Here is a 26988-nt window from a genome sequence, read left to right on the forward strand (position 1 = left end):
TTGAGATTATTGGAGCATAAGGTTGTGCAGACGTTTAACATCAGGATTAGATTTTTTTTATGATGCATCCCTTAGTATTGTACTCTTCAAATCTGGAAATTGCACAACAGTGGCAAGGAAAAAGTCATCACTGAAAAAAAAAAAGCTTCACAGTTTGCTGTTTCAGACAACATGTGGGAAACGTGGGACACGTTTCATTTTTAACGCGGCCGTGCATTCGCACCCCACCGAGTGCCTGGTCAGGATTTGCATTCGGTATCTGTTACATCTGGAGTTACTGAAGCCTGTAATCTAAACAAGCATCTTCTTAGCAATGGACATTAATATTATACAATTAAAGAGACTATAGTGTTCAAAATCAATCCATCATTTATACAAGCTTGTACATGCAGGGTCGTGGTGTGTTGCTTCCTATCGCCAGCAGTCATTAGACGACCCTAGAAAGGTCCCCAGTTCGTCACAGGGCAACACACAAGACAAATAACCATGCATCCGCACTCAGGCTGAGGGGTAATTTAGAGAGACAATTTAACCTAATAGTTATGTGCCTGGACTGTGGGAGGAAGTCCAAAGACCATAAGAGAACCCCATAATGCATTGGGAGAAAATGCATCTCCATGGACAAGAGCCCAGGCTAGGATTTGAAAACAGGACCTTCTTGCTACAAAGCAACAGAACAAACCATAGCGCCACGGTGCAGTCCAAGTCTCAAATGGTTCACTGTAATAAAATGTCTAGCTAGTAATCATTGTCAAGCTTTTATTAACACAAGTTTGTCGCCTAACTTTACCTTAGCTGAGAAAAAAACAAAACAAAACACCTGTGTTCAGGTCAGATGAGACCAATTTAGAATATTTTTCTTATATGTACAATACTGTCTGTGGCACTGTCTATCCCCAAAAAACAATATCTTTATGGTGAAATATGATGGCGGCAGCATTCTGTGAGAATTCTTTACTTCACACATGTGGTCAGACCCCACTTGTTGGAGGTCAAGGAATATTCATCTGTTAGAAAGCCAGACCTAAATGTACTTGAGAAACTGGCAAGACATGAAAATTGTTTAGTATATTAGTAGGAGCTTTCTTGTGAGGATGAATTTGCAAAAAAAAAAAAAAGTTGTCTTTAGCTGGTAGACATATGCACACAGAAGAGTGACAGCTGTTACTGCAGGACAAGATTTTTCTGCAAAGGGTTGAAAACAAAAGCATGCCACAAGTTTGTTTCTTTCCAAAATATTGTGAAAAGCATTTATTATTTTCTTTTTGTTTAGTAATTATACAATTATATAATTGTAATTAATATATAAATATATTAAAGCTTGTAGTTGCCTAGTGACCAAATGTGGGTAGGTTCAAAGGGTATGAAGTTGTTCTCACTGACCTCTGTTTCCTGCTTCTCTAGAACCGATAGAAGAACTTGTATTCCTCTTGTGTAGTAGTCCACAGCCTCCTGGCCGGTGTGAATTTGTCCCAGATACATGTATTTGCTATGACCAACATCCGGGCTCAGGTCTATTGCACGGAGAAACACTTAGGACTTGGTAAAGGAAGCCCAAACTATTTCCATTTCAGGACAGAATGAGCAAAATACACAATGCTTTAGTGACTAATCAGTAGATAATGTATAAAGAAAAAAAAAGTCACAAAAGGATATTGATTTAGCTTTCTGCATGTCTCCTAATTCGGAGCAAATGTGTCCCAGCATGTCAAGAGCTTGTAGGTTGTTGGAGTCCACATCCAGAGCTCTCTGACAGAAAAGGCCAGCCATCTCAAAGTCAAAACTGTCCATGTACTCCTGAGTCTGAACACACAAGATAAGTAAATGTACAGATTAAAACCTAGACACTTTCTACTGTGATACGTTTCATTTTTAAAGGCACCTTTTCTAGTAGTTGCTGTACTGAGTACTTTTCAGCTGTCTTCTTCTTGGCTTTCTCATGCATTCTTACTTTCATCCTTTCTTGAGGTGACAAACCAACAAATCCTCCATCTGTGGAAATGAAACATAGGCGCGAATGAAAAGTTGTGTCTCATTTAGTGATGAATGGCACGAACAAATTTTACATTGGATATAACAAACATAAACAAAACAAAAAAAACACTGCACAGCTGACCCCTGTTTTGACGGTTGTCCTTCCTCTTGGGTTTACTTTTCTTCTTGTTCTTAGCCTGACCTCCCATACTGATAAATAACGTTCTCTTTACATTAAATGTTGCCCCTTAATAAAAAATATTTTCCCAAATATACTTCACGCGTGCTAAAGAACTGAACTGCAGGCGGCATGCAACACGCATGCGGTAAGTGCTGAAGCTGGGTGCGCACCATTTACGACTTGACGAGGCAATAGGGACGCCGTGTAGGAGTGGTTTGTACACAATCAATCTCAAACAGTGCATCTGTCGTGAAATGTCCATATCTCAACCGGCATGCTCGGTTTCTTTGTCATTGGTATTTAAGCATATTTCTAAATAAAGTTATTTGATCTGCAGGTTTGATTCCCACCCGGCTATGTATGCGTCAGGAGGTGAACTCTGGTAAATTGTATGTAATTTTTGCTTTTTGTTAACGGCTGTTGATATAATAATCCAGGATCGGTTTGACAGGTTGCCTTTGACCTCCTTTAGGCAAAACAAATATGCATAATTTGCCCTATATTTAAAAGGAAAATACTCTTCTCATTGCGATTTTTTCCACCCATGTCATTCACCGGCTGATTGCTAAGAAACGCATCCACAGTCACAGCTACGGAGAGAGATAATGAACAAAATACCAGTCATACTGAATACATTTCTAAAACTTAGCAAGTTAGAAACGTAAAATATTTCAGATCTAGTGTTGTTTGTTGTTGCAGAAATATGCCGAAAGCTATAATAAAAAAAATTACCTCATAAACCGTGTTTTAAATTTACCAATCCATTTCTGAGGGTGCGCTAAACTTGATCGACAAGCTGGTGAGCCAATCAGGCAATGCGTCAAGACAACGCCTTGTGACGCATCTGGAACTTTCTCGATTTCAACCAATGGTATAATACGTCAAATGGACGCAGCATTTTTTCTTCATTTTACAATTTGTTGTAAATAAACGAATGACAGAAATGCGGCTGGCGGTGAAATTGCTCGACAAAATACAGCCTATACAGACCCTCTAATACTTGAGTCTATTTTGAGGTAAGTGTAGAATATTTACGTCGAAATAATGATAAACTACAGCCTCTCACGACCGTTATATCTGCCGCCGCCCTGGAGTAACAAGAAATTGAATGATAAAGCAATGTACGGTTAGCTGAAAGGTGTTAATGCTAGTGCTTGATGGTGGCAAGCAAAATTACCTAATATTTAAACTTTTGCTTCGCCATATTGTATTAAAGAGTGAGCTGTTCGCTCGTTGTTAAATATTTCGTTGTTTATCTTCCGTTGTAACCACCTGACGTTAACGAAGCCGCTAGCCTTTTAGCTTGGCTGCAGAGCGAGCAAGTGTTCAAATAACTATTAGCGCCAGGTTCTGTAAATACTTAAAACGTGATATGTACGATCATTGCATATATGATACAGCTAGCAATTTTTATGTTTCATTGTTTCATTTGACATTTAATTCAAGAACACTTCCCAAGCTAAATTGTGTAGTACAATTGGTGAACGCCCAAAAATGTTTCTGAATTTTTCTTCATAATTCATCACTGCTCATGTCAGTTTCGACAAAAGCTCAAAAAAGCTCAAAAGTTTTGCTTTTTTTTTCCAACTGCAACGTAGGAGGGAGAAACCCAGAGATTACTTTGTGATGGCAAAGTAATCTTTGTGTCTTTATGTTGTTTTTAAATGTAAAAGCTGTATATGAAAGGAAATAATTTTATTTCAAAGGGCAATAAAATATATTTTAAGGTTTCTGGCTTAAACAAAAACAAACAATAAAAACTAATTTTTTTTTCAGAAAGCCTTTCCCTCATATGGTCAATTTTGTTAACTTAAATCACTGAATTAAAATAACATTTACACAGTTGACTGTGATGGATATTAGAAAATAAACCATAATTTACCACTATTATCAATTATTAAGCTGAAATTATTGGATACTTTACATCTGTCAAGCTTAAAAACCCATTATACAGAAATGTAAAACCCTTACTTAAATAAAAAATTTTTTTTAGAAATTATGATTTCTCTTTGAACAAATGGTTTTTCAATGATCTACCTTTTTCAGTGTTCAATGTGTACAGTTGCATTTCTTGCTGTAGAATACATTTTCAAAATCAAAAACTGTGACAGAGAATATTATTTCACAAAACAAGTTTATGTAATGCTTTTTCATATTTTATTTCAAATAAATAAATAAATAAATAAAATGTTCTACTAATTAACTGTAACTTGAAAACTGAAGAAAACAACTTGATCTCATCAGAAAGTGGCACCATCTTTTGTGGAACAGTTTGTATTCCCACACATGGTGGAAGATTATTTTTTGGGGGGAAAAAACATCGTAAGCTCCCTTTTTGCAGGCTTGCAGAAAAGTCATCGAGACAGAAAAGGACTTTTCTGGCTTAAACAAAAACGACAAAAAAACTTTTTTTTTTTTTTTCAGAAAGCCTTTTCCTCATATGGTCAATTTTGTTAACCTAAATCACTGAATTAAAATAAAATGTACTCAGGTGACTTTGACGGATATTAGAAAAATAAATCATAATTTACCAAAACCAGAATCTGCTGGTCAAACAGCCTAGAAATATTTGTTTGGTAAATGTTTAGTACAGTGATCAGTTAGGTCATAGTATAGCTCACTTTGACTAGAGGGAAGCAGTACTTTACAACACTTTGTTTGAGAATATCAGTGAAGTACAAATCTGCAAATATATGTCCAACTGTATAAAATCCAAGCTCTTCTGTTACTAAATATAACAGTTGTTTTGTCTGTTCTTGAGGTCACCTTAATCAAAGGCAAATCTGGATTTGTGTTTCTGTGCTGTTGCCTGGTAGATTGATGTCATACCTACACTCCATTTTGCTGACAGCCCCTGAGCTCAGACGAAGTTGGACCATAGAGAGAAGTTGTGGCTAATGCCACAGGTACAGACTACCCTGAGAAGTGGAGTGTTGCCATTTGGAAGAGACTGCATTAAGAACAAACAGCCTCTCTCGTCCCTGCATGAAGGCTGGACCGAAGAGGGCGTTACTAAGGATTTGAAGCCAATCATGTCAGAGTTAAATAAGGAGGTGGTTGATCTGGTTTGGGGAAAACCATCAGGGGGAGGAGTTTCCACTTCGATCTTTCGAAGATGGTCTCAAGGTAGGGCTTTTGTTGTGATAACCACAATGAGTTAATGTCAGTGTTTTCAGTTGTTTAGAAATTGGCAAACATTTGAATATCTCTGCCAGGCTAGACAGCCTAGAGTTCATCAAACTATTTTGCACATTTTAAATCTTCTTCTTTTATTTTTTATGTATATATCTGTTGTCAATCCTTGTTTTACTAAAGATCCAGCTGAATTTTTGTTTATTGTGTGCCTTAATATGTATACAGGATGAATTATTGGCTCACTGTTGAATGAAGACTTCCCCTTTTCACAGGGTTTGTTTTTAGTGAGCATGAGCAAACGGCTCTGAAGCAGTTTGAAGGAGGACCATGTGCTGTGATTGCACCTGTTCAAGTAAGTTTCTCACTGCACAACAGCCTGAATATTGGCTCATTCAGTGGCAACAAGATAAGATTATTGAATATTAGATACGTAACAAACATGATGTGTAGCTAAAATTCTAGTTGCTGTAAACCGAGTATGTGTTTCTTTGCAGGCTTTCCTTCTAAAGAACATTCTTTTTAACAGAGAAAGTTCCACCTGGAGACAAATGTCAGGTAACTTCCCTAAAAAGATGATTATTGGGTTTTACTGTTTTCCTTATGTCTAACCAAAACAATTGATATTTTCACGTTTGTCTCTGTTAGAAGAGGAGCAGAAGATGGCCCTGTGTTCAACACTGAGTGAAATCCTCGAGTCTGCCTGTGCCAGCCCCTCCACAGGGTTCTGTTTTGTGACCTGGGCCAAGGGACAGAGCCCACATACTAGCACGCTTTCTAAGACCCAGACACAGTCTCAAACACAGGACATGCCAAGACCAGAGAGCAGTCAGTCGCCACAGGAACAGCAGCCAAGTTAGTCTTGTATCATCGCCCACTCACTGACTGCATCTTTGGCTGCCCAACTAAATACATTTTACTGAAGTTTGACAGACTAACTCTGACAATCTGACGTTTTGCCTTGATGGTTTCTGTGATTGTATTTTCTTGTGTCTAGCTGCTTTGGCTGCTGAGGACCTTGGCTTTGAGCAATTTCACAGTGTACTTCAGTAAGTGAAGATTATTTTTTATCAAATACCATAGTAATATTTCTTCTCATCATAAGTACTTTTCCCAATACAGTCTGGTAAAATGATGAATATTCTGGAGGAAGGGATTTAAAACAAACAATGAGGTTGGACAATTACCAAAGTGCAGGATTTTTATAGTCTGCTGCATTTTTTTCAGAAGCATGAGGAGCATAAAAAAGGTGTCAATTTATCCGTCTTGGCTTTTAAAGTGAACTTGCAATTTCACTCTCCTTACAATTTGCCAACGCTCTGCTTTCATTGATTGCCTTGTTGAAAGAGCGCTTATCTGACACACAAGATATCTGTTAAAGACACACCAGCAAATTAAATATATGCACGGTTGAGCTTGCTGTGAGAAACATTGAAATTTCATCACATAGCTCCCTGACAGCTTAGACTACAGTCAGCAAAACGCAAAGCTTGCTCAAAGCAAAGAGGTGCATGCTAAATAAGACAGACGGCTTCACTGGTATTTTTTTAATGAGCATTAGGATGAGAAGGATGGAGCGCTAATCCCTAGTAGTTAAATTTTTCTTTGTCCTGTTTTGTCTTGCGTCATTTTATTTTATTTTTTTTATCTTTACACATTAAGGACTAGCAAACACAATCCATATCCTGTGGGCTTTTTACAACCTGACACCCTTGGAATTTACTTTTTGTTGTTTCTTTTTATTTTCTTAATATTTTTATATATATTTATACTTCCCCACCTCTCCTTTATCCTGCAGCAAGCGAACTGTCCTGTCAGTGTCTGATCTCAGAGAGGAGGTGCTGTCTCTATACCAGTCCTGGAGGGGGTGCTGTGGGGTTTTGCTTTTCCTTTACTCTGTCATCCTCACTAAGGTAAGGGGAAAAATGTAGCAGGGAGAGATAAATGGTCATTTCAAATACTGATGGCGGTAATATGATTTCTGAGATTAAGGGGATTTAAAAAATAATGTTAATTTGGTACAAATCGAATATTAGGTTTTGCGTTTGGAAACGTATTCAGAAATATGTTAATGTTCAAACTTTATGTGGAGGTTGCAGAGATTTCTAAATGTTCAACAAATGTTTTCTTTTGCTCCTTTTTTTTTGCAGGGCATAGAGAATATTAGAAATGAAATCCAGGACCCATCAGAGCCCCTGATAGACCCTATACATGGTCACGGAAGGTATACATATCCATGTTCTTGTTTCTTCAGCATTAAGGTGACTTAAAATGATTATCATTCAAAGCTGTTTTAGTTTACATTATTAACACAAGTAATACAAAGTAGATTTTTGTTTTTATTAAAATTCTATTGCTAATTAAAGACTTTGCTGTTCTTTTGTACTTATGCAAAGCACTCCTTATTTTCTTCACAAAGCACATATGTGCACAACAGATTTTCTTTCTTATATAAACACTGTTTTTCCTTGTCCCTTTTTTGTTCAGTCAGAGCCTGGTAAACCTCCTTATAACCGGCCATGCCGTCTCTAATGTATGGGATGGAGACAGGGAATGCTCTGGCATGAGTAAGAGCTGGCACTGATATTATTGAAAAATAAATCTCATTAACACATGGAGCAAGTACCGTATTTTCTGCACTATAAGGCGCGCCTAAAAACCTTCAATTTCCTCAAAAGCCGACAGTGCGCCTTATAATCCTGTGCGCCTTATATATGGACCAATATTGAGCCACAACAGGTCTAGCAGCTACGATAAGCAGCCGCGACTTCATTTTCGCCCGTAGAAGAAGAAGCGTGCGGTGCATGTCGGGATAGTTGTCAGAACACTGGTTTGTTAATAAAGTTTGACTGACCCATCTACTTACCGACCGTCTAGAATCAGGTCGTCTGCAGGTCATTTAGCACCATGTTTTCCACAAACATGCTGTGCGCGAACAGAGAAGGGTGACCATCGTCTGGCCACGCCCTGGCCCAGTCGCAGAAGGCTCAGTCCGGAGTCGGACTGTTTTGTTGACATTCTTTATGACAACAAAGTGGCTTTAGATATTCATCCGGGGTGCTTCGACTAGGGTTACCAAGGGACCAGCCCTTATATATTTAAAGCCGGGGGGAAGGGGGAGGAGAGACAGAGACTGCGGCGGCAGCGTGTCGGTTGGTCTGTGTTACCCAGAAAGCAGTTGGGCACAATATCGCAACATCAACACCGTGAGTGAAACAATGACTGGGGCAGACTACTATATAAGGTACTCCGGGACCACTTCTTTGTTATTACATATCCACATTCGCGTCCCGTATCGGTTCAATACGGGACGGGTGGCAACCCAAACTGTAGCGTCTATTCTATGCGCCTTATAATGCAGTGCACCTTATATATGAATAAAGTTTTAAAATAGGCCATTCATTGAAAGTGCGCCTTACAATTCGGTGTGCCTTATAGCGCGGAAAATACGGTAGTAATCCTAGACTTAATCATATTTCTCTGAGATTAGCCATTGGTTTAATCCCATATCTTCACATATTAACAGTAAATAACTCAATCGTCCGTCAATAATATCAATTTTCACCTCTCTTTTTAATTCTGTTTAATTTCTTGTAGAGTTGCATGGAATTCATAAACAAGCATCTGTTGGCTTCCTCACACTTATGGAGTCACTGCGCTATTGCAAGGTACAGACACATGCAGAAGATAAATGAGAAGTATAAGCAAACTGTCAAGCTCTTGCTAAGTGTGCTGAAAGCGTGTTTTTTTTTTAACTACAGTTTACTTTGATTGAGAATTCAAGATGAACACAATTGAGTTGAGCACAAAAGCTTACAAGTAAATAGACATTTGATTCATGTTACTTTTAACTCTGAGATCTGGTAGATTTCCAGTAAAAGCAACAAACTAAAACACTTTTAAAAAAGATTTAGAAGTAAACTTCAAACAAATCAAAAGGACACAACATACTTTCTCCCTTTAATTCACCGAATTACTGCCATGGGACATTCAAGGATTTCTCTGACATGCATGAAGGAATTAAAGCAACGGTCTGGCTATGTCTTTGATGAGGAAATAGCATCTTAATATGATATAGAGCTCAAAAAAGTTGATTTTGTATAACAGCTTAAGAATGTGTTTGCCTTGGCGCCTCAGTCACCCAAATAAAGACTGCAAAATTGTTGAAACCATCTCCATCCAAACTGATTTGCAGGGATGGGTAAAAATTTAGAGACTTTCTCTGAAAGCGAGTCTCTACAAACTGGAACTGAACTAGAACTCAAGTTTTGACTCGGAGGGAATGAATACATGTTCATTCCACAGTGTTCAGAGTTTTCATTTGTAAAAAACTCTTTTTTCTATTCCTTTCTCTTCGTGTTGGTTTGTCGCACAACATTCTAATAAAATACTGTACATTTAGTGTGGGAGGGAATTGTGTTCAAAATGTAAGAAATACTTAGGGCATCTATACAGCTATATATTTAAGCTTTTTGACTGAGGCAAATCCAAGTTGCACAAAATAAGTAAGGTATTATCTAAAACGATTGTGAGATCATGAATCTAGGGATTTTAACATATTCTTGCAACTTAAGTCACAAAGAGCTAAAATTTCAGTATGGCTGTGCAAAAGAGAAATAAAGCCATCATAAAAATATGGAAGCCAGTCTTCAAATTGGCATAATGAACCTGTTTACAATGTTTATATGTTCCCATACATACACAACATACATGTTCTAACAAGGGAAAATATCATTTTGGTGAATATGAGTTTTTAATTTAATCCTGATGGTGTTTGGGGAGTTTATTTTTGTAACGTGTCTTTTCTGTTCAGTCAGTCAGTTCATTTATCTAATGAAAAAGACATGTTTGATTAGAAACAAATGCTAAATCATAGTGGTACCTGCCAAAAATAGATTATCTCCTTTTATAATCTATTCCTTTTGCTGTTTCTTTCTTCTTCTTTTTTTTAGGTCGGGACATTCCTCAAATCTCCAAAGTTCCCTATTTGGATTCTTGGCAGTGAAACGCATCTCTCTGTATTTTTCACCAAGGCAAGTTGAGTGCACTCATCCAGCACATATTTCACACACAGACAGAGAGTGTGCAACACAAGGCAGATATTTCTTAGCAGGTTAGAAAAACTAAAATAAAAAATGTGCTCAACAGATTTAGTTTTGTGTAGATCAAAGATCAGTGTGTGTGGAAAAACAGGTGAGGCAGAGATGGAGGGGGAAGGAATGTGAACACAGGAGATTGTCTTATATGGCAGGTGCTGCATGTTGGATTGTCACCAATCAAGTATCAAGTGGGGAAGAAGGGAGTTAAATAGTACATTTGTTATATTGTATGATGTAAAAGTCTGCTAGGCTTCAGTAAAAGACACCAGGTTTACCTTTGCTGTCAGGGCAATTATAACAAAGTGGATTGATGTTCCAGATTTTTTTTTTCTTGGTAGAGTTTAGTCTCAAGCACTCTCAGCATTCATATTTGACTAAATAGATAATCAAGAATGAGACAATAATGTAATTTGAATAAATTATTTTGTGCTATTAGTGTGTGGCTATTAATGTGGTGTAAATCACAAACTTTCTGAAAACTCAAGGGTCACAGCAAAGATATTTAACTGAACACAACTTTTCTGCTGTGTTTGCACCCTTTGAAGACACGCAAATAGGTTTTTCATGGAAAATGTATTTTTTTAATGAAGTAATTTTAAAAATGCAGATTAAAATTAAAACGGGTATTTGTATGCAATTTATATCTGGAAATAATTGAATATGAGGATGTAGAGGCCAAAGTTTCACATAATCATTATCACAATTTGTGCTAGAAGCCACATCAATAGTATAAAGTTTTATGTTTTGTTTTGTATTTTCTGTGTGTTTGTGTATGTGTGTGTTTATGCTTATTTTTTCACTCTCTCTCTGTCTATTTTTCTTTTTTTTTTTTCCTGGAATCTGGCTTATTTTGTCCTGCCTGTTTTGTCAGAACAGAGAAAGCTGAGAGGCTAAAAGGTTCCAAAGAAAATACAAGACTCTTTAGTCTGCTTAGAATCTCCTTAAATGTTGGTGTCGTTAACCACGTCAGCATTATGCACTACAGTGATTTTGACCATAATCCTATAGTGTGTGTACTGATGGAGATTTTTTAAATTTGTTTTTACATCTCCCTTTACAGGGTTTCTGCCGGTTTGTAAACCTCATAAATGTGAGAGATGAAATGCAGCCAAATAGGTTTCTGTTGAATCCCAGTTTTACAGGGGCAGTGGACAGAAACAAAGTCTTGTTGTGAAAATACCATGTTTAAATGCTGTGGTTTTCTGTAATAAAACTAACCAATGATTCTGTTGTAGCAATTATGCTTATTAACTTGCGAAATCATCACTTACTGAGTAAAAGTGGGACAACTTTAACAAACGTTGCTGCGCTGTTGTAATTTTACAGCTTTTAATCTCTTTCTGGACTGTCTTGTTGCTGTAGCAGAGCTCTGTGTTCTTGGTTCACAAAACTCCAGCTGGTTGAAAAAACACGAAATCTAGACTTTTTCTGACCTTTTCTACTTGGTGTCCCAGAAATGCTGTAACTGGTTAATCCCATATTACAGCTGAGGCAATGTTGAGGCTACAGAAACCTGAGGAGAGTGCCGTCATGTATGTTTCCTTATACAGGTGTGTGTGTGATGCATTCATCTTGTGCTAAACCAGGTTATCGAGCTCATCAGTGAGACTGTAACTATATACAGCAAAAGATTGTGAATTAAATCAAGGGTCTAGGAAGTCCTCTGTATCATTACAACACACCCTTAATATAAAATTGATTAAAAGCTTGGTTACATGACTAAAGCTCCACCCGGCAGTCCTAGTGTATCAAATGTTGGATCTGTGATGAACCAATCATGTATGCGCTAATGAGTTACCGATTCACACAACTCCCCGGGGCCGGAAATATGTTTGTATGTATATACATTCACATTGCAGAGCAGAAGAAATTTAATCCTGATTAGCGTTAGTGGTGTGTGCATGTGTGGATTTAGGTGGTTGGTGTATTCCAAGGGATGTGATTCCAAAGTTTAATCAGAATGCATTTGTTTCACTGAGATCCATTAACAAGCACACAAAAACTGGTTAAGATGCACAGACAGGGCTACATGTTGATGCTAGTATTCTGCTTCACAAGCTAAAGACCAACTGGAGAGAAAAGTAGACTTGTTGGAGCTACTTTGGTAAACCTGACAAGTTTAATTTCTACTCTTTAAAAGGAAATCTTTTTCAAGCTAATTTGAAGCTTATTTTCCATTCTTCGTTATACAAAACAAAACCATACCTGATTATGATGCTTTTAACTCCAGTAAATTCTCTAATTTGTACTACCCTGAGCGATTGTCAGTGTCTGACCATGGCTTTTAAATTGTCATCTTAATAGCATTTTTGTTTTTTATTTAACCTGCCTACACAAAATAAATATTTCCATTTCTGTTTCACATGCCAAGAGTCTATTTCCCATATTAGGGTTAGTCTGTGTACTAGAAAAAGACATAGTGACTGATTGTAATAAGCAGTGCACTGATTTATCAGCCAGTCAATTGATTGGCACCGCTTTTCTTAAGTTTGTGAAATCGGTGATTGGCCAATACTTGCATATGAAGCCAATCTCATCCTCTGATCTTATTTACCTCAGAAAATGTTTAAAAATCAACCACTGTCCTCTTCTGCTCTTTCATGAGAGAAGATTGACGGATAGACCGGCCCACCAGGTCATGTCTTCACATTTGTAGTTAACAATAGTGACCCCACTGTTGCCAACTCAGTGACTTTCTTGCTATAATTTGCGACATTTCGAACTAAAAAATTGGTATTGGCCAAAATCGGAATCGGCAGGTCAGGCCTTTTAAAGATTGGTATTTTCGTGATTGGAGTTGACTGGAGTTCTTAGTATGTAGGTAGATGAGAAAGATGAAAACCACTCATGTTCCAGAAAACCAACCTACTTTTTTTTTTAAGTTTCTTTCCCTTCCAGTTTTTAGAGATTAGGCTGCCCAACTGAAGGATCATCCTGCAAATCTTATTCTTTACCTTACTAGTCCCTCAAGGGATGAAAAGGGAGGAAAGGAAGTTGAGAGGAAGGATGCACTTAAAAAGGGCACTGCAGTGGTCACTCAGGAAAGGGGCTTAGGGGAGGGGGATCCTCTTGTGACATTTCTCATCAGTCTTTACTCTACCCTCACTGAGTGATGAGGTTCACAGGCTGTATCCGAACGTCTCCTGGGACTTGCATGTGTGTGTTTGTGTGACTGTGTGTACAGTAGTTGTGCTCTGGGTCAGTGATTTACTTGAGGAGGTAGCAGCCGCTATGGTGCTCTCTGTCTTCTAAGACTTCCACCTCTGTCTGCACACAAGACGTCTTTTAAAGGCTAGTAAAAAAGAGGAAAGTGGGCTGATGGAGAAGAAATAAAGTTTCCCTAGAAAATAATTGAATGATATGCTGCTATGCACAACCAACTTGTATTCATTTATGAAGGAAACTCAATAGATTTAGGCAATTGAAATGTGGAACTAACTACTTCCTGGAGACTGGGCAACTTCCCTGCATTGTTACAATGTAACCACTGAAAGAAAAGACGGGCCCGGGGACATAGCGATATGTCCGACTTTTTAGGACTTTTGGACCATCTTAGATTGGGACAAATCTGGACAGAACGTTTTATAGGTATTCTTTAAAACCTGGTTTCATTTTATGGAACATTTTTCTACTTAAAACGTGAATATAAAAGTATTGAGTGCAGAATAAGAGGCTTGTCTACGATGCCATTCTTGCCAGTACTGCTGCTGACCCATTACATCATTCCTAAAAGATGCAATAGAAAGACAGAGGAAGATTTCTATAGAACACCACAGGCACATTTAAGGATCTTTTTTCCTTTAAACAGGATTGCTCCCTTGTTCATTTGATCAGTGGGTGCGGGTCATATGTAAACACAAAACAACAAAGCGGTGTACATTAACAGTCATTAATAACCTTTGACAGGTCAGACCAAAGGTCATTGTAATAGGATAAAGGGTTGTCATTTGAAGTGTGTACGTGCTGCTTTATTCTTCGTTCACCCTTGGGTATCTGTCAGTGTTATAGGAGCCATCAGTGTGTTATACAACTACTCACTGGTGTCTCATCTCTTTTCACATAGACGCACTTTTGGTTATCAAAGACGGCTTCATAAATCACTGTTTTGTTCCGTCTGTCACACTCGAGGCTCATGCTCGTACTCAGACCTCCAGCAGAAACTGCACTCTCATTATGTGACAGGAGAACAGCTTTCCATTGTTTCTTGTGATTTCTTGTGATGGCGTAGGTCATCTGCTTTTATGTGACCCGAGTTTTTAGATGAACTAAAAACTATAAAGCACAAACACAGTAATGACCCATTTACATAGCAATCTCTTGCATGGTGACCTTCTCCTCAATCTGTCTTGTAGTAAGGCTATCTGTACCTGCTCTGAACAAGACTGGAGACATTATCCAAGATCTGTGCTTTGTTTTGAAACTGAGACCTTTAAATATACTCCATGTCCACTCACAGCCTCTCAGCACACACAATACCTCTTTAGGCGAACAGGAGGGAAAGAAAGTGTAATTCTAGTAAAAGGCTATTCCTACCTGTCTTACCTGGAGTAGCTACCTTGATGTGGAGATAAAGACTGAAAGGAAGAAGGAAGAATGAACAAAAAGTGGAGGGCAGAAAAGGAGGAAATACTACAAAACTGGAGTACCTACTTATCCCAGGAAAAGGTAGCTAACAAGGGTAAGAGACAAAGTGAAAGGGAAAACTAGATGAGTGAGAGATCTTCTCTGCTTGAAGAACCCCAAAAAAATGCTGGTGAAGGTTTTACCCATTCACAGGCATTCCATGAAGTGACACAAGTGCTGAAAGGGTCAAATTACTTTCAGACAAGCTTTTGTACTTTATCTAGCAGACCATGATGCAGGAAACCCAACCAGATTACAACAAAGGAAGATAAGTTAGGCAGTCAACAGCACTTCAAATCTATTGTAGACCAGTCGAGATCTCTTGGCTAATAAATAAGGATCTTATACAATCTCAAAATGTGCTTAAGGTTATTGAAATGCATTTATATTTCCAAACTGTAGCCTGTGTTATTGTCTAAAAGTTTTATACATTCCACCATTCATATGTCTGTCCTTTCGTCCATCCAGTTATTCTCTTGTATATCTACACGTATATACATGCCTGTCCATTTGCTATCCTAAAAACAATCCATCCGTTTGCACTAACTTTTTACATTTCTCCGTTTGGCTCTTCTACTATCCGTTTACAACACTGTGACAACATTTTTTTTGAAGCCACAGGTTCTTTCTAGTTGAATGCAAAAATATGATTAATTATAACATCCACGAATAAGTAGAGGACAATTGAACCCTTGTTTATAAAATTATATAATTTAAGTGTCACTTCGCTGTTTGGTCTGGCAGTAAACAAGATGACACTTAGTAAGTTTTAATATCCTTTGTGAAGTGAGTACTATTTTTGATTCAGTTGTGTAAATATTTCACATTTAATATTGCTTGTCATTAGTGTGCCAGTGTGTTCTTGCATTTGCCTGTCAATTTAATATGGCGTACAAATTGATTTTACTACTCGTTAACAAATAAAGGGTCATTATATATTAATAAATACATTGACTGAAAACAAACCTGTATCTAGTTCATGCAAAACCTTTTACAAGCATAAACAAGATCCAACACTGGTTTGTTTTGTGGCTTGAGTATTTGATAGTCTACTAAGCCATGTGCTGATTAATATTTTCCTGTATTAACTCATACCACAGTAGAACAGAGTGCTACGTGATTAGAATGTCGTGTGGTGCAGAACTGGTGGGCCACCGGATCTCCAGCAGATGCCCCGGGAAGCGCTTAAGATTTTTTTTTTTGTCTTGACTGTCTGCATCAGAAGAGAAAATTCCTCATAACGACGCTTTTGTGTTTGCCTTGTCAGCTTAAGAAGGTTGCATATTATGTTGTTGTTTTGTTTTTTGGGGCGAAATGTCCTCACCGTGTTGGAATTTAAAACTTATAGAAGCAACCCTATGTTTTGGTAGGTGTGCGCGTGCAGGGAGGGGAGGGATCGAGCGTCTCTGTTTCTGCAGCTTTTCTACCAGAAGTGCCATAATTTGGGCAAATTGGAGAACAAATTAATTCTGTCCAATATTTTTTTATTGTATTTTTAATACTTTTTTGTTTTGATATATTGACTATTTTGACAACCCTATTTGTATTTTCCCTGTCTATCCATAGCCTCTGTCCCTCAGTTCACTACCCTGGTTTCCATCTTCCTGTTTGTTCTCCTTCTCTCTGTCTCTGTTCTCTCCCCTTTCATTCTTCCATTTTCCCATGATCTTTATCCAACATTCATCTATCCATCTGTTTTCCCTTATGCCTTCATCTGTCCATTTTCCCTAGTTTATTAATTCTTCTGTCCATTCACCCATTTATATGAATTTATTCTTCAATCTTTCTGTTTGTCCAACTTATTTTCTCTTTAAAAATGTTCTACAACTTTTATTCTGGAAAAGTATGGATTTTAAATGTGAAAAATTTGGAAACTGACTAATCAAAAACTCACTCACTCTCTTCATACTGCATAAAACAGTTAAATTAGTTCTTAAATATATATATATATTTTTTTATCCCGTTTACTGATGCTTTGAGTTAGAGAAAATAATCCCGCAGTATAATTTGTTTTTTTAATCAGTCGGGAAGCGTGTATCTGTATGTTGTTCATCCTTTACTCATTTGGGGTATATTGTTGTTGCGTTGTCATGCAGGTCAAGGGTTTGTGCATAAAAGGTCAAACTGCAGAGTTTGGAATGTGCTCCTTGATTTCATTAGCCACACTTAAAGAGAGTTGGTCTTGGTGCTGCAGTGTGTCTCTGCGTTGTTTTGTGTATTTGTAGGAGCTCTAAGCAGAAAAGAATTCAATGCTCCCATATAAACAAACATTTGGTGTCAGGGGATGCAGAGTGTTTATTGCTCAGATTCTGTCTCTTACCAATATGCTCACGGTAGAGAAAGAAGAAACACCAAGTAGACAGGCGCACACTTCCAAACCTCCCTGCAGAGAGTGTTAGCTCCGTGACTTGTTTCCCAACTCAGCAGCATCTTCCTGAGGCCTCTAATAAAACACAGATCAAAGACAAGCAAGCAGACATGTCATCGCATACAGAGACACACACACACACACACACACACACAGTTCTGTCATTTCTGCAGCCATTATTAGTGCCTGTGCTTATCTGCACTATCTTTTGCAACAATGAGTCACAATTGTCTCTGTTCCTTTCAACATGCTCATTTTGGTGGGTTTAAAAAGAAAAACACCGTAAAGGCAGGTCACTCTTAGTTCCCTGATGACCGATTTGTAAAGTTTATCCTCTGATAAAGCCAGTATCATGTTGCAATTGTTAGTAAACATGATCTACATGAAAACTGTTTTAATTCATGAACTTTGAGTATAAAGTTTCCTAGTTTTTCACTTTGTTTTATTTGTTAGGAAATATAGTATAAAGTGGTTTGTAAAAGTATTCATACTCTATACTTTCCCAGATTTTGCGCAATACATCGCTATTCACTGTACGCAATAGCAACGTTACAAATAACTATTTGGACTAAAATAAATATTAGCTTATGAGTACAACAGATTCAGGTTGTCAATGCAAGTAGTGTTTGCATCAGAAAATGTTTTAGGAGGACATAAAGGCATTCTCGTAAAGTCTAAGAAGCTTCAACTGACTTGTTTCTTTGCCAACAAAGCAGATGGAGCCAGATGCGACTTTTTAAATTAAACGATGTTGTTTAGATAGAAGTTAGAAAAACTTTTTTTTTTCCCTTCCCCCTGTAGATGAATGCATTACTCACGATCATGGGCCTATGTTTGCAATAAATTTGAAGCACAAAGAGACCCTGTGTTTTAGTTACATGTTTGTTTGTTTTTCACAAGTTATGATGTCATCTGAACGTGCAACACCATTACCAGATAGCTTTTTTTCTTGGTAATCTAGTTCCATCCATCTTCCCATAAACTCTGTTTACTGAAGCTGCCACCACTACGTTTCAATATTGGGATTGTTGTAGTATTATTTTGCTCATTTGCTGACATGCTGTATGTGCACCCTACAAAACGTGAGAAACATCTTTCTTTCAGCAACAGCTTTCTTTATGCCTTTCTTCCTTTTAAAGTTCAGATATGGATAGTTAATTGTATACAAATGCACTCCATGGACCAGCTAGTTTTCTTGTCAAGGGAGTAGTCTCAAACAGATTTTTCTTAAGGATATCGGAGTAAAGAGGACTGAATACAAATTGTTGTTTCTATTTAAATTCCAATTTGCCATAATATATTGAAGTATGCGGTTGTAGAAAGACGAAATGTTACGTTTTTAAAGGGTACGATTACTTTTGCAGGTCATTATAATTAAACTTAATCTGATTTGTTTGTTTTTAGATCCTAAAGAGCTTTTCATCACTTTTCCTCCTCCTGCAAACCGTTGTCCACAATCATCAGTGTAACACTGACGTATTCTGCTTATGACAAAAATGCTGTCGGCTTTATGGAGCCTGTAATGTTAACATGTCGGCCCCCTTGCGATAGTTTGTGTGACAGAACGGTATGCGAGCATATATTCTCTGGCGTGTGACTGTTTTTCTTTACATTTGAAGAGCCAGCAGCTGGGAGTCATCTCTTCTTGATGTGTCTGCCTTGAACGCCCCTCTCTCGCTGAGTAAGCCCCGAATACAGTAATAAGTGGACTGTGAAACCCAAGCAGGCTGTGTGGATCCGAGGCTCTAGGTTTAATAAAGAGGCCAGCTAAAAGGAGATGAGCAGGGTTCATTTGTTCTCTCAAAACATTATGTGTTTGTCCAGCGATTTGTTGTCATAAATACTCGCCCTCCCACACTCAGGCAAGAACAGTGAGACCCTTTCTGCTTTCATCTACGATTTTGGACGTGTTTTAGTTGGAATAAAAAAAAAAAGGGCATATTTTAAAATGCTTAAAAGTTTATTCTCTTCATTTTCCGCTCTTCTCATCATTTTTAATTATGTGGCTTTCTCTGCTTTAAAAGAAAATAGTTTTTCTTGTAAGAACTCATTGGTTGTTCTTTTGTCAGGTTTCCAATAATCTTTCAAGCAAATTGGAATCTTAAATTTAAAAAACAATTCAGATTCTTATTAAAAAATCAGACTAAGCTTAAGAAATCTTGTTGGACAAGTTAAGTTTTGAGTTTAAAGCCTTCAGAACGTTCATTACCAAGAATAAAACATTTAGCTACTCTAGGCCTTAAAAAAGTTGTTTTTTATTTACCTTGGTGTTTTATATAGTATTCAGTCCGCTTTTGAAGAGTCAACACATGGTAGAAACCATTTTCTTTGTAATTTCACTTACAAGCCACCTGTATATGTCGCTGCCAGCTATCAAATGCAAAGAGATATAATAGAGTCGGGTAGACGGGGATCCCTGCATAGCTCTTGCTGAATGTGTTGTTTTGTTTAAAAATGTGAAGCAGCTCTCAACTTTTTATTTTTTATTTTTTGCAGCCTTTACTTTTTCCCTGCCGAATAAAACCCATTGCCACAGCATGATGCATGTTTCACCATGGTGACACTGTGTCCAGTGAAACACGAAGTATCAGTTTTCTGCCCCATACAGAGTATTGCATGTATCACAGATTTCAAATGTTGTCTCGGTGGACCAGTTCTTAAAATATGCATCCTTTTTGCACTTCAGTTATGTGAGATTTCCCATCATTCAAAATCCCAATGAGAAGTATTGAAGTTTTCCCTGTGTAACTTGGACTATGAATACTTTCCCAAGGCAAATATGTACTGTAGATTGTAGGCCTGTCATTAAAGGCATCAAAATGTGTAGATCAACAAACACATTTCACTTTTGTTCATTCCCTTCCATCACTGCTTTACTGTAAAGCCCTTTCTTGGTCAACAAACACAGGGACGTTTATCACAGAACATGGTCTATATGTGTAGGGCTTGATTTCCTGATTGTGTGTTTGGACTGAAAACAAGCTAAGTTTATCAGCGGATCGGTTAATTACCCAGTACTCTGTGCTGATTGCTTCAGCCCCTCTCACTGCACAGATTTTGTCTATCACATCAATTACCTGTTTAACATACATTATTGCTGCACCACAAAGTCACTAGTGACTGACAAAATATGCTGACCTCGTGTAATACATATGTGTGGTACTTTGGTTATATATTTTTTTCTTAACCTTGGAAACCCGAAATTGTATAATTTAATTTTCTGCCATGTTTTCTTTTTTTTCTAGAATTCCTCCTGTTGTACAGTTGTTGAAGCTCTTTTCTTTGAGAAACCAATTTAAAATCTGCTCCATTTTTTTGAGTTTCTACCCTCTCTCCTCCTATGCATAGAGATTTAGTTAAAAATCTCTATGCATTTCCTCCAGTTTGTTATCCAGAGCTCGTTTTTTCTCTTTTTTTAACTTTTGCTATTCTTCTCTCCCTGTGTTTCTTCCTTTCTCTCCCTCTTTCGCCTATTTGGCTGCTTCCCAATAGGAGATGTCGTTGGTAGGTCCAGAATCTCCATCAGAACAAGCAAGAAGGGTTTTCCAGTCATTTGATCCGGAAGGTAAATAAGCAACAAGTGTTTGCATCATTTGCACTGCACATGTGATCATAATCTTGCACCCCACTCCCTGTGGGCTTTCTTTTTTTCCCCCATGTTTCAGATTAATTGAAAACTTCCCCTGTCCATCTCTCCCTTCTCAGTCACTCTTTCCTTTTATTCTACATGGGGAACAAAATGGCTCTCTGATCTCTGCTGTTATTGTTGAAGTTAGTCAGATCAGCCCCTCCAACAGCTGAGTCAACCATCCTGCCTCTTTCTTCTTTCCCCCTTTTTTCTCTGCCTTATTGCCTCTTCCAGCTAACGGGGGTAGAAGGGAGTGGGAAGGACATGACTGATTTATTTTATCTGCATTTTGAAGTTGAAAGTTAGTTTTTTGCTGTTGCTTTTTTTTTCTCTCTGTGGTTAATTTGCATAAGATGTGACTGAAATATCCTGTTTAGAGGACATATTATTTACAAACAGCTGTTTCTGCTTACAAAGAGAACATCTCTAGAAATGCAGCCCAAAAGACATGAAGGAGCAATCAGCCATAGGTCTTTTTTTATTTTTCTCTTAGACATCACATCTTGTTTTGTTTGCATCTTCTGCCCAGATGATTTTTTCCACATCTACTTTGTTTATTACATCCATGGACTATCTACCACACTAGTGTAGCATAATAGTAACGAACCAAAACAGCCTATTTATTTTCAAAGACTGGTTAATTTATTTCTGCCAAATACAGCTTACCTTTTTAAAAAGTTTTGTTTTTTGTAATAATAAGGACAAATCAAGAAGAAAATCTTCTGTCATTAAAATAAAAGTTGGGGGGCAGGGGGTTTGGTTTGTTTTTTTTTTGTTTGTTTGTTTTTTTTTTTAGTTGTTTGGCCATGTCAGACAAAGCCTGATCTGGTCTAAGCTGAACTTGATAATTCTATGCTTAACAAAAATGTTAACTTTAAAATGTAACTTGAAATTTATCCAGCTATTTTTACTCTGTTTTTACTCTGTTAAAACACAAAAGGAAGCTTTTTTTTTTTTTTTTTGCATTAGGACTTGTGAGCATACACTGCACAATATTTTCAGCATCAGCTCAAACTGACTACATTGCAGAGTTCAGTATTCAAATCATGTTCTCTCACTGTACGACCAGAAGCTGAGATGTGAGTTGATTGCTCAAGCTGTACGTCAAAGCATCACTTCAGAATCTTCAATCTGGAGATCGAAGATTCTGGAGTGATGCACGACGCAAATAAGGCGAAACTCGGCCCAATCCCAAAACTTGTCACACGAATGGTAAAATCAATTCAAAATGGGTCCAGAAATTGCAGAGATTACGTTTAGATTGACAAACATGAGAACTACACATTGATCAGTGCTGTCCTTCACTTAATGAAGAGTCTGTAAAACAACATTTTTGGTTTGTAAAACCTACACATTTTATGATTGCAAGTCTGTAATATCACAATTGTAAAGGACTGTTTGGATCCAATCTATATTAAAATATTATTTGTCAAGTATCATGTTTTCACAGTTTCACAGCATGAACTCCTGGTGTAATTATTTTAATTACATCAGGAGTTAATTATTGTATAATAATCAAACAAGAACATGAAAAATGTAGTCATATATTGTCACATTGAACAGTTTAGACACAACCCATGATGAAGCTGTTGTGTTCACATACATTTGTTTATACTGCGAAATGAAGCTCGTCATTCTCAGCTGCCTTAAGCAGCCCTGCTGACTTTCTGGCCCTTTGTGAGCACGTTCTGATTTGTGGACCTCATTCTGAACGTTCCAGGACCTGCTGAGATTAACCCTTCCAGCTAGACGCAGTCCTGTCTGCTCAGAAAACCTCATCTATAGATCTGTAAACATAACTGTCATTTGTTCTTTCTTGCTCTTTATTTGTTCCTTCCTGTTGCACAGTACAGCAGCGCCAGCAGGTTCTGCGTACCATATGGTCTCCTCTCACGCACACGCGTGCACACAAGCACATGCTTTGTCTGCTGTCGGTGAACCCACGCGCTTAACGGCATATGTGCACACATGAAAGGAGAATACTGTACACAACACGCATATCCATGCAGCATGCAGTTGAGCGCTGCGGTAAGGGATGTAAAACTGTCTGTCGCATGTAGAGTCAGCACAGCTCCTTTTGTTATGGAAAAAAAAAAAACTGCCACACACAATCGCACACAACGCACTGACTCATAAGTCGCCTCAGAAATTCCCCGTCTCTGTCGCAGTCGAATATTAGTTTGTCATGTCCCTGCGCTGCGTTGTTTGTGTGTGCCTGCATCCTCTTACTTCACAGCCACTATCAGTTGTCGCTGTGGGAACGACATCTGTTTTTGGACCGAGAAGAAAAGAGCTGCTTGTGAGAGAGCAAGCTCCGTAATCGTCAATTAATCTCCACAACACAGTCGGGGAATATGCTAGAGTCTGAACAAGATAACCCACTAGCTCACAGTGACATAAACCTACAAGTATCCAGCCAGAGAAAGCGGGTAAAAACACATGTTTGCATTTAAAGTTACTGCTTTCAGGTAACACAATCATGCAGTTCCAATCAGAGCGAAAGAACCAAGAGTTTTTATATGAGAGTTGTCAGATGACTTCATTGCACAGGATCTGCAACTTGATGTGCCAGTGTTTGTGTATGTTTCTAAATGCTTTGCCCTTTCTCAACTTATTGTATGATGTACCAATGTCTCCTTATGCCTCCTTTTGTCTGTCTCTTTCTAGATAATGGCTTCATACCAGAGTCTCTTTTGGAGGATGTAATGAAAGCTCTTGACCTTGTCTCAGAGCCTGAATAGTAAGTCCTTGCCTGTTCAAGGCTTAATGAAAGATTGCGTGTGTGTCGGGGAAGTGTTAGCTTGTGTGGTTGAACGTCGCACCTGTGGACCTTCTAAAGTTCTACCTCCTGAGTCAAGGCCAGGCCAGGTCAGTGACCCTGGGCTCAGGTTTCACTACCAGGCTGCCGTAAAGTAAAGCAAGAGAGAGCGTCGCTATAAAAGCCTAGGAGAAGGAGGAAAAAGTCAGAAACTGGCTAAGAGGGAGATTATTAACAGCAGGAACAAAGACAAAGAGATCGAAGAAATGCTTGAAAGCACCGCTTGAAACAGAAGCACGTTTTCTCTCTCGGAGGAACAGTAAGCCCGAATGCAGTCGGGGAGCTTTGCCAAATACTGGACCACCGATCAGGTCTGCAGACCCCCAGATGGCCAATAGATCACAACAAACTTAGCAAACAGGAGGGAAACTCCCAGTGCAAAGCACATTCATTCCCACATATAGAGTTTGTGCACTGATTCATGCAATTAAAAAAAATGAATAGGGTAAATAATTTAACAGGATCATCTAGATTGTTTTTCTTAATAGGAGGGTACTGTTTTTAAAGGGATCTTGAAATAACTTTTGACAGTCAAAAGTAGATGAATTTATTCACTGTACAGTCACAGAACTTTTTATTTTGTTTATCTACAGCACCTTAAACACTTATTAGCAACCCTGGTAAAGATGCTGCAAGACACTTAAACAAATGCATTTTAAAGCATATCTTGTATCAGCCTTCTAGACTACTCAGATATTTCTGGTTCTGATCTGCTCTGCATCCCCAGAACCAAACATGGAAAAAGCAGCATTCAGCTTCTTTGCACCACAAATCTGTAACAAACTTCAAACAAATTGATCTTACACTGAAAATTTTCAAAAAACCCAACCTTTAAAAGCTGAGTGCAATTAGTTTTTGGGAGAAATCGTAACTGATTTTAGTAAAAGTCCAATAATGATTGACGCATCTGCTATTAATACTTTGCACAGTCCTGTTTAAGATGGCACTCTATTTTCTTCTACATCACACCAGGCAATAAGGAGGGAGATCTTTAATTATTCTTTTTTTTTTGCACAGTCTTCCTAGATTGTCTACAATTTTAAGTCCATTTCATTAGGATTAAAGTGATTATGAAAGGATGTTGTTGAACAATGTCTGTGTTGATTTGGCCATATGTTTTAATGAGTATTGTGTTTAAGCATCCAGTAATGGCTCATTTTTTAGTTTTGTTTTGTATGACGCTATCTATTAAAGATCTCCTGGTGACATCCTCCACTCAATCTTACAATTGACCTGAGGTCGTTTTTTAGATTTTTATCCTTTGTGTCTCGTCAAACCAACTATGATGGTTTTCTAAAAAAAAAGTCTGAAGTGCCCAAAACACAAGATTCCAGCTGAAGTCATGGTGAGGGTCTTTGTGCAATCTGGTGGCCAATGGCTTTAAAAAATAGGACCATGTGTCAAATTATGGATTTAATGATTGGAGGTTCCTGTTACCCTTGTCACCTAATTTTGTCTGCAGTATTTTATGCTACTACTGGTGGAAAAGGTTAATTTATTTTTAGGCTTTCTTATACATGTTTGCTAGAGGTGCTGATAAATGTGGCCTGCAGTGTAATATCACTCTGACAGATGTGTTTTGATGCTATAAATATCATCTGACTCCATTTAAGAACAAATCAAGCCACAGATCATTAAAAAAAGAGTAAGTGGTCCTGATCGTTTTTTTCATTATTGTGTGTATTATACATATATATAGACAATTTGTAAATATACAAATTGACTACAAATACTTCTTCTTAAACTTTTCACAACCATGTTTTTTTAAATAAACGGATATTATTATAATTATCATTTTTTTTATTTTTTATTGTTAAAACATTGCTAAACTATTGTCATTCAATTACATAACAGAGTATAAAGATTTAAGAGCCTCCGTTGCTCTGCAGCAGCTTCAGCAGTAGTTTGAGGAATGATCTCTCCTCCGTGTGTGTCTGAGTAAAACACTCTCTTCCCTCTTTTCTCCCTTAAAAGGACAATCTGTTCAATTTTTTTTATCGTAGTGGAGTAATAATAACACTGATCCGACACAGGAATGTCTGGAAAGAGGTATATTTAGTTGTACCACAGTATTTGTGAAAAACAGGCGCACACTGACCAAAACATGCATCTCAAATCCACACTGAGTGATTAGGTGATTGTAAGTTTGGCTCAGTTGTCATACACAAAGCTTGTTATTTTGTGCTGCACTGATGCATTCTTCCCACTCCCTCCTCCTCTTTTTTTTTTATATGCTTGTTGTTTTATTTTTCTGGTTCTGTTTTGTCTGCTGAGTTTTTTGTTGATTTCACGTCTCTGTCCTCCATGTCTGTGCCTTCTCAGTGTCAGCCTGGTGAAGAATAAGCTTGATCCAGAGAGCTTGGGCATAATTCTTCTGGGCCCTTTTCTCTTGGAGTTTTTCCCAGATCAGGTATGTGTGTGTGAGAGAGTGTCTGGAAATCAACTTTCACTTCAAAAGATGCAGTGTATGACGCATGCCTTCCACATATCACATGATCCATATCATGGCTAAAACATATTGAGAGAGGTCTGAGCTTACAGCTTGTTGCCAAGGAGCCTTTCTTTTCTTTTTTTAAACTGACACATTTTCATGTTAGAACCACAAACGTTGCTGTGTTTTATTGTAAATCGGTTATGTAGAGGGAAAAGGATGCTTCAGAACACAGTTGGTTAATACTTTTAAAGCTTCATGATACTTTCTCACCTGCACATCCTGTGCAAACTTAGTCAGATTAGAAGGTTGAATTTTGAAGTCCTGCCACAGATTCCTCTTTGAATTTAGGTTTGAACTTTGACTGGGCCAACATGGATATGTTTGTATTGATTTTTAAGAGGCTTTATTCATTTGACCAGCTTTCCTGTTCCTGCTGAAGAAAAGTGTCCCTCCAAAGTGTTTGCCCATTGGAATAAAGTTTGTGATAAACTGAATTTAAGACCCTGTTAATCATGTGCATCTATTTTAATAAAATGCATAAATATAAATAGCTAACATATCAATAAAGGAATGGAAAGAAACATACATTTTTTATTCCTTTTTTGTAGTCAAATGATAATTGTCTTATTTAAGTACATCAGTCTTTCCATAAATGTTATTTGCGCACATAAACCTCAGTTTGCATATGCATATACATAGTTTTCCACTACAGACAAAATTTTGCATGTTGA

At 37.7% G+C, this 26988-nt stretch overlaps 2 protein-coding genes across 5 annotated transcripts in view; one reads left to right on the forward strand and one right to left on the reverse strand.

The window, feature by feature from the left end:
• Window positions 1–2499, reverse strand: part of LOC103478624 (uncharacterized) — a 34266-nt gene extending 31767 nt beyond the window's left edge. For both annotated transcript variants that reach the window (XM_008432593.3, XM_081597626.1), the window contains exons 1-4: window positions 2117–2499; window positions 1883–1992; window positions 1657–1803; window positions 1384–1533 (exon numbers count right to left, since the gene is read on the reverse strand). In XM_008432593.3, the coding sequence (XP_008430815.1) occupies window positions 1384–1533; window positions 1657–1803; window positions 1883–1992; window positions 2117–2183 (474 nt within the window). In that variant the 5' untranslated portion in view covers window positions 2184–2499. The remainder of the gene's footprint in view (window positions 1–1383; window positions 1534–1656; window positions 1804–1882; window positions 1993–2116) is intronic.
• A 522-nt stretch (window positions 2500–3021) lies between these two features.
• mindy3 (MINDY lysine 48 deubiquitinase 3) overlaps window positions 3022–26988 on the forward strand; it is a 28601-nt gene continuing 4634 nt past the window's right edge. For 2 of the 3 annotated variants that reach the window (XM_008432590.3, XM_017309608.2), the window contains exons 1-14: window positions 3022–3171; window positions 4972–5281; window positions 5563–5642; window positions 5785–5845; window positions 5936–6142; window positions 6285–6336; window positions 7086–7200; window positions 7438–7511; window positions 7775–7854; window positions 8885–8955; window positions 10240–10320; window positions 20870–20942; window positions 23673–23745; window positions 26146–26233. In XM_008432590.3, coding sequence (XP_008430812.1) covers window positions 5053–5281; window positions 5563–5642; window positions 5785–5845; window positions 5936–6142; window positions 6285–6336; window positions 7086–7200; window positions 7438–7511; window positions 7775–7854; window positions 8885–8955; window positions 10240–10320; window positions 20870–20942; window positions 23673–23745; window positions 26146–26233 — 1284 coding nt within the window. In that variant the 5' untranslated portion in view covers window positions 3022–3171; window positions 4972–5052. The remainder of the gene's footprint in view (window positions 3172–4971; window positions 5282–5562; window positions 5643–5784; window positions 5846–5935; window positions 6143–6284; window positions 6337–7085; window positions 7201–7437; window positions 7512–7774; window positions 7855–8884; window positions 8956–10239; window positions 10321–20869; window positions 20943–23672; window positions 23746–26145; window positions 26234–26988) is intronic. The other variant, XM_008432592.3, reaches the window with a different exon arrangement.

This window comes from Poecilia reticulata, chromosome 16 (assembly GCF_904066995.2).
Source record: "Poecilia reticulata chromosome 16, P_reticulata-male-v2, whole genome shotgun sequence".
In the NCBI taxonomy this organism is placed as follows: Eukaryota; Metazoa; Chordata; class Actinopteri; order Cyprinodontiformes; family Poeciliidae; genus Poecilia; species Poecilia reticulata.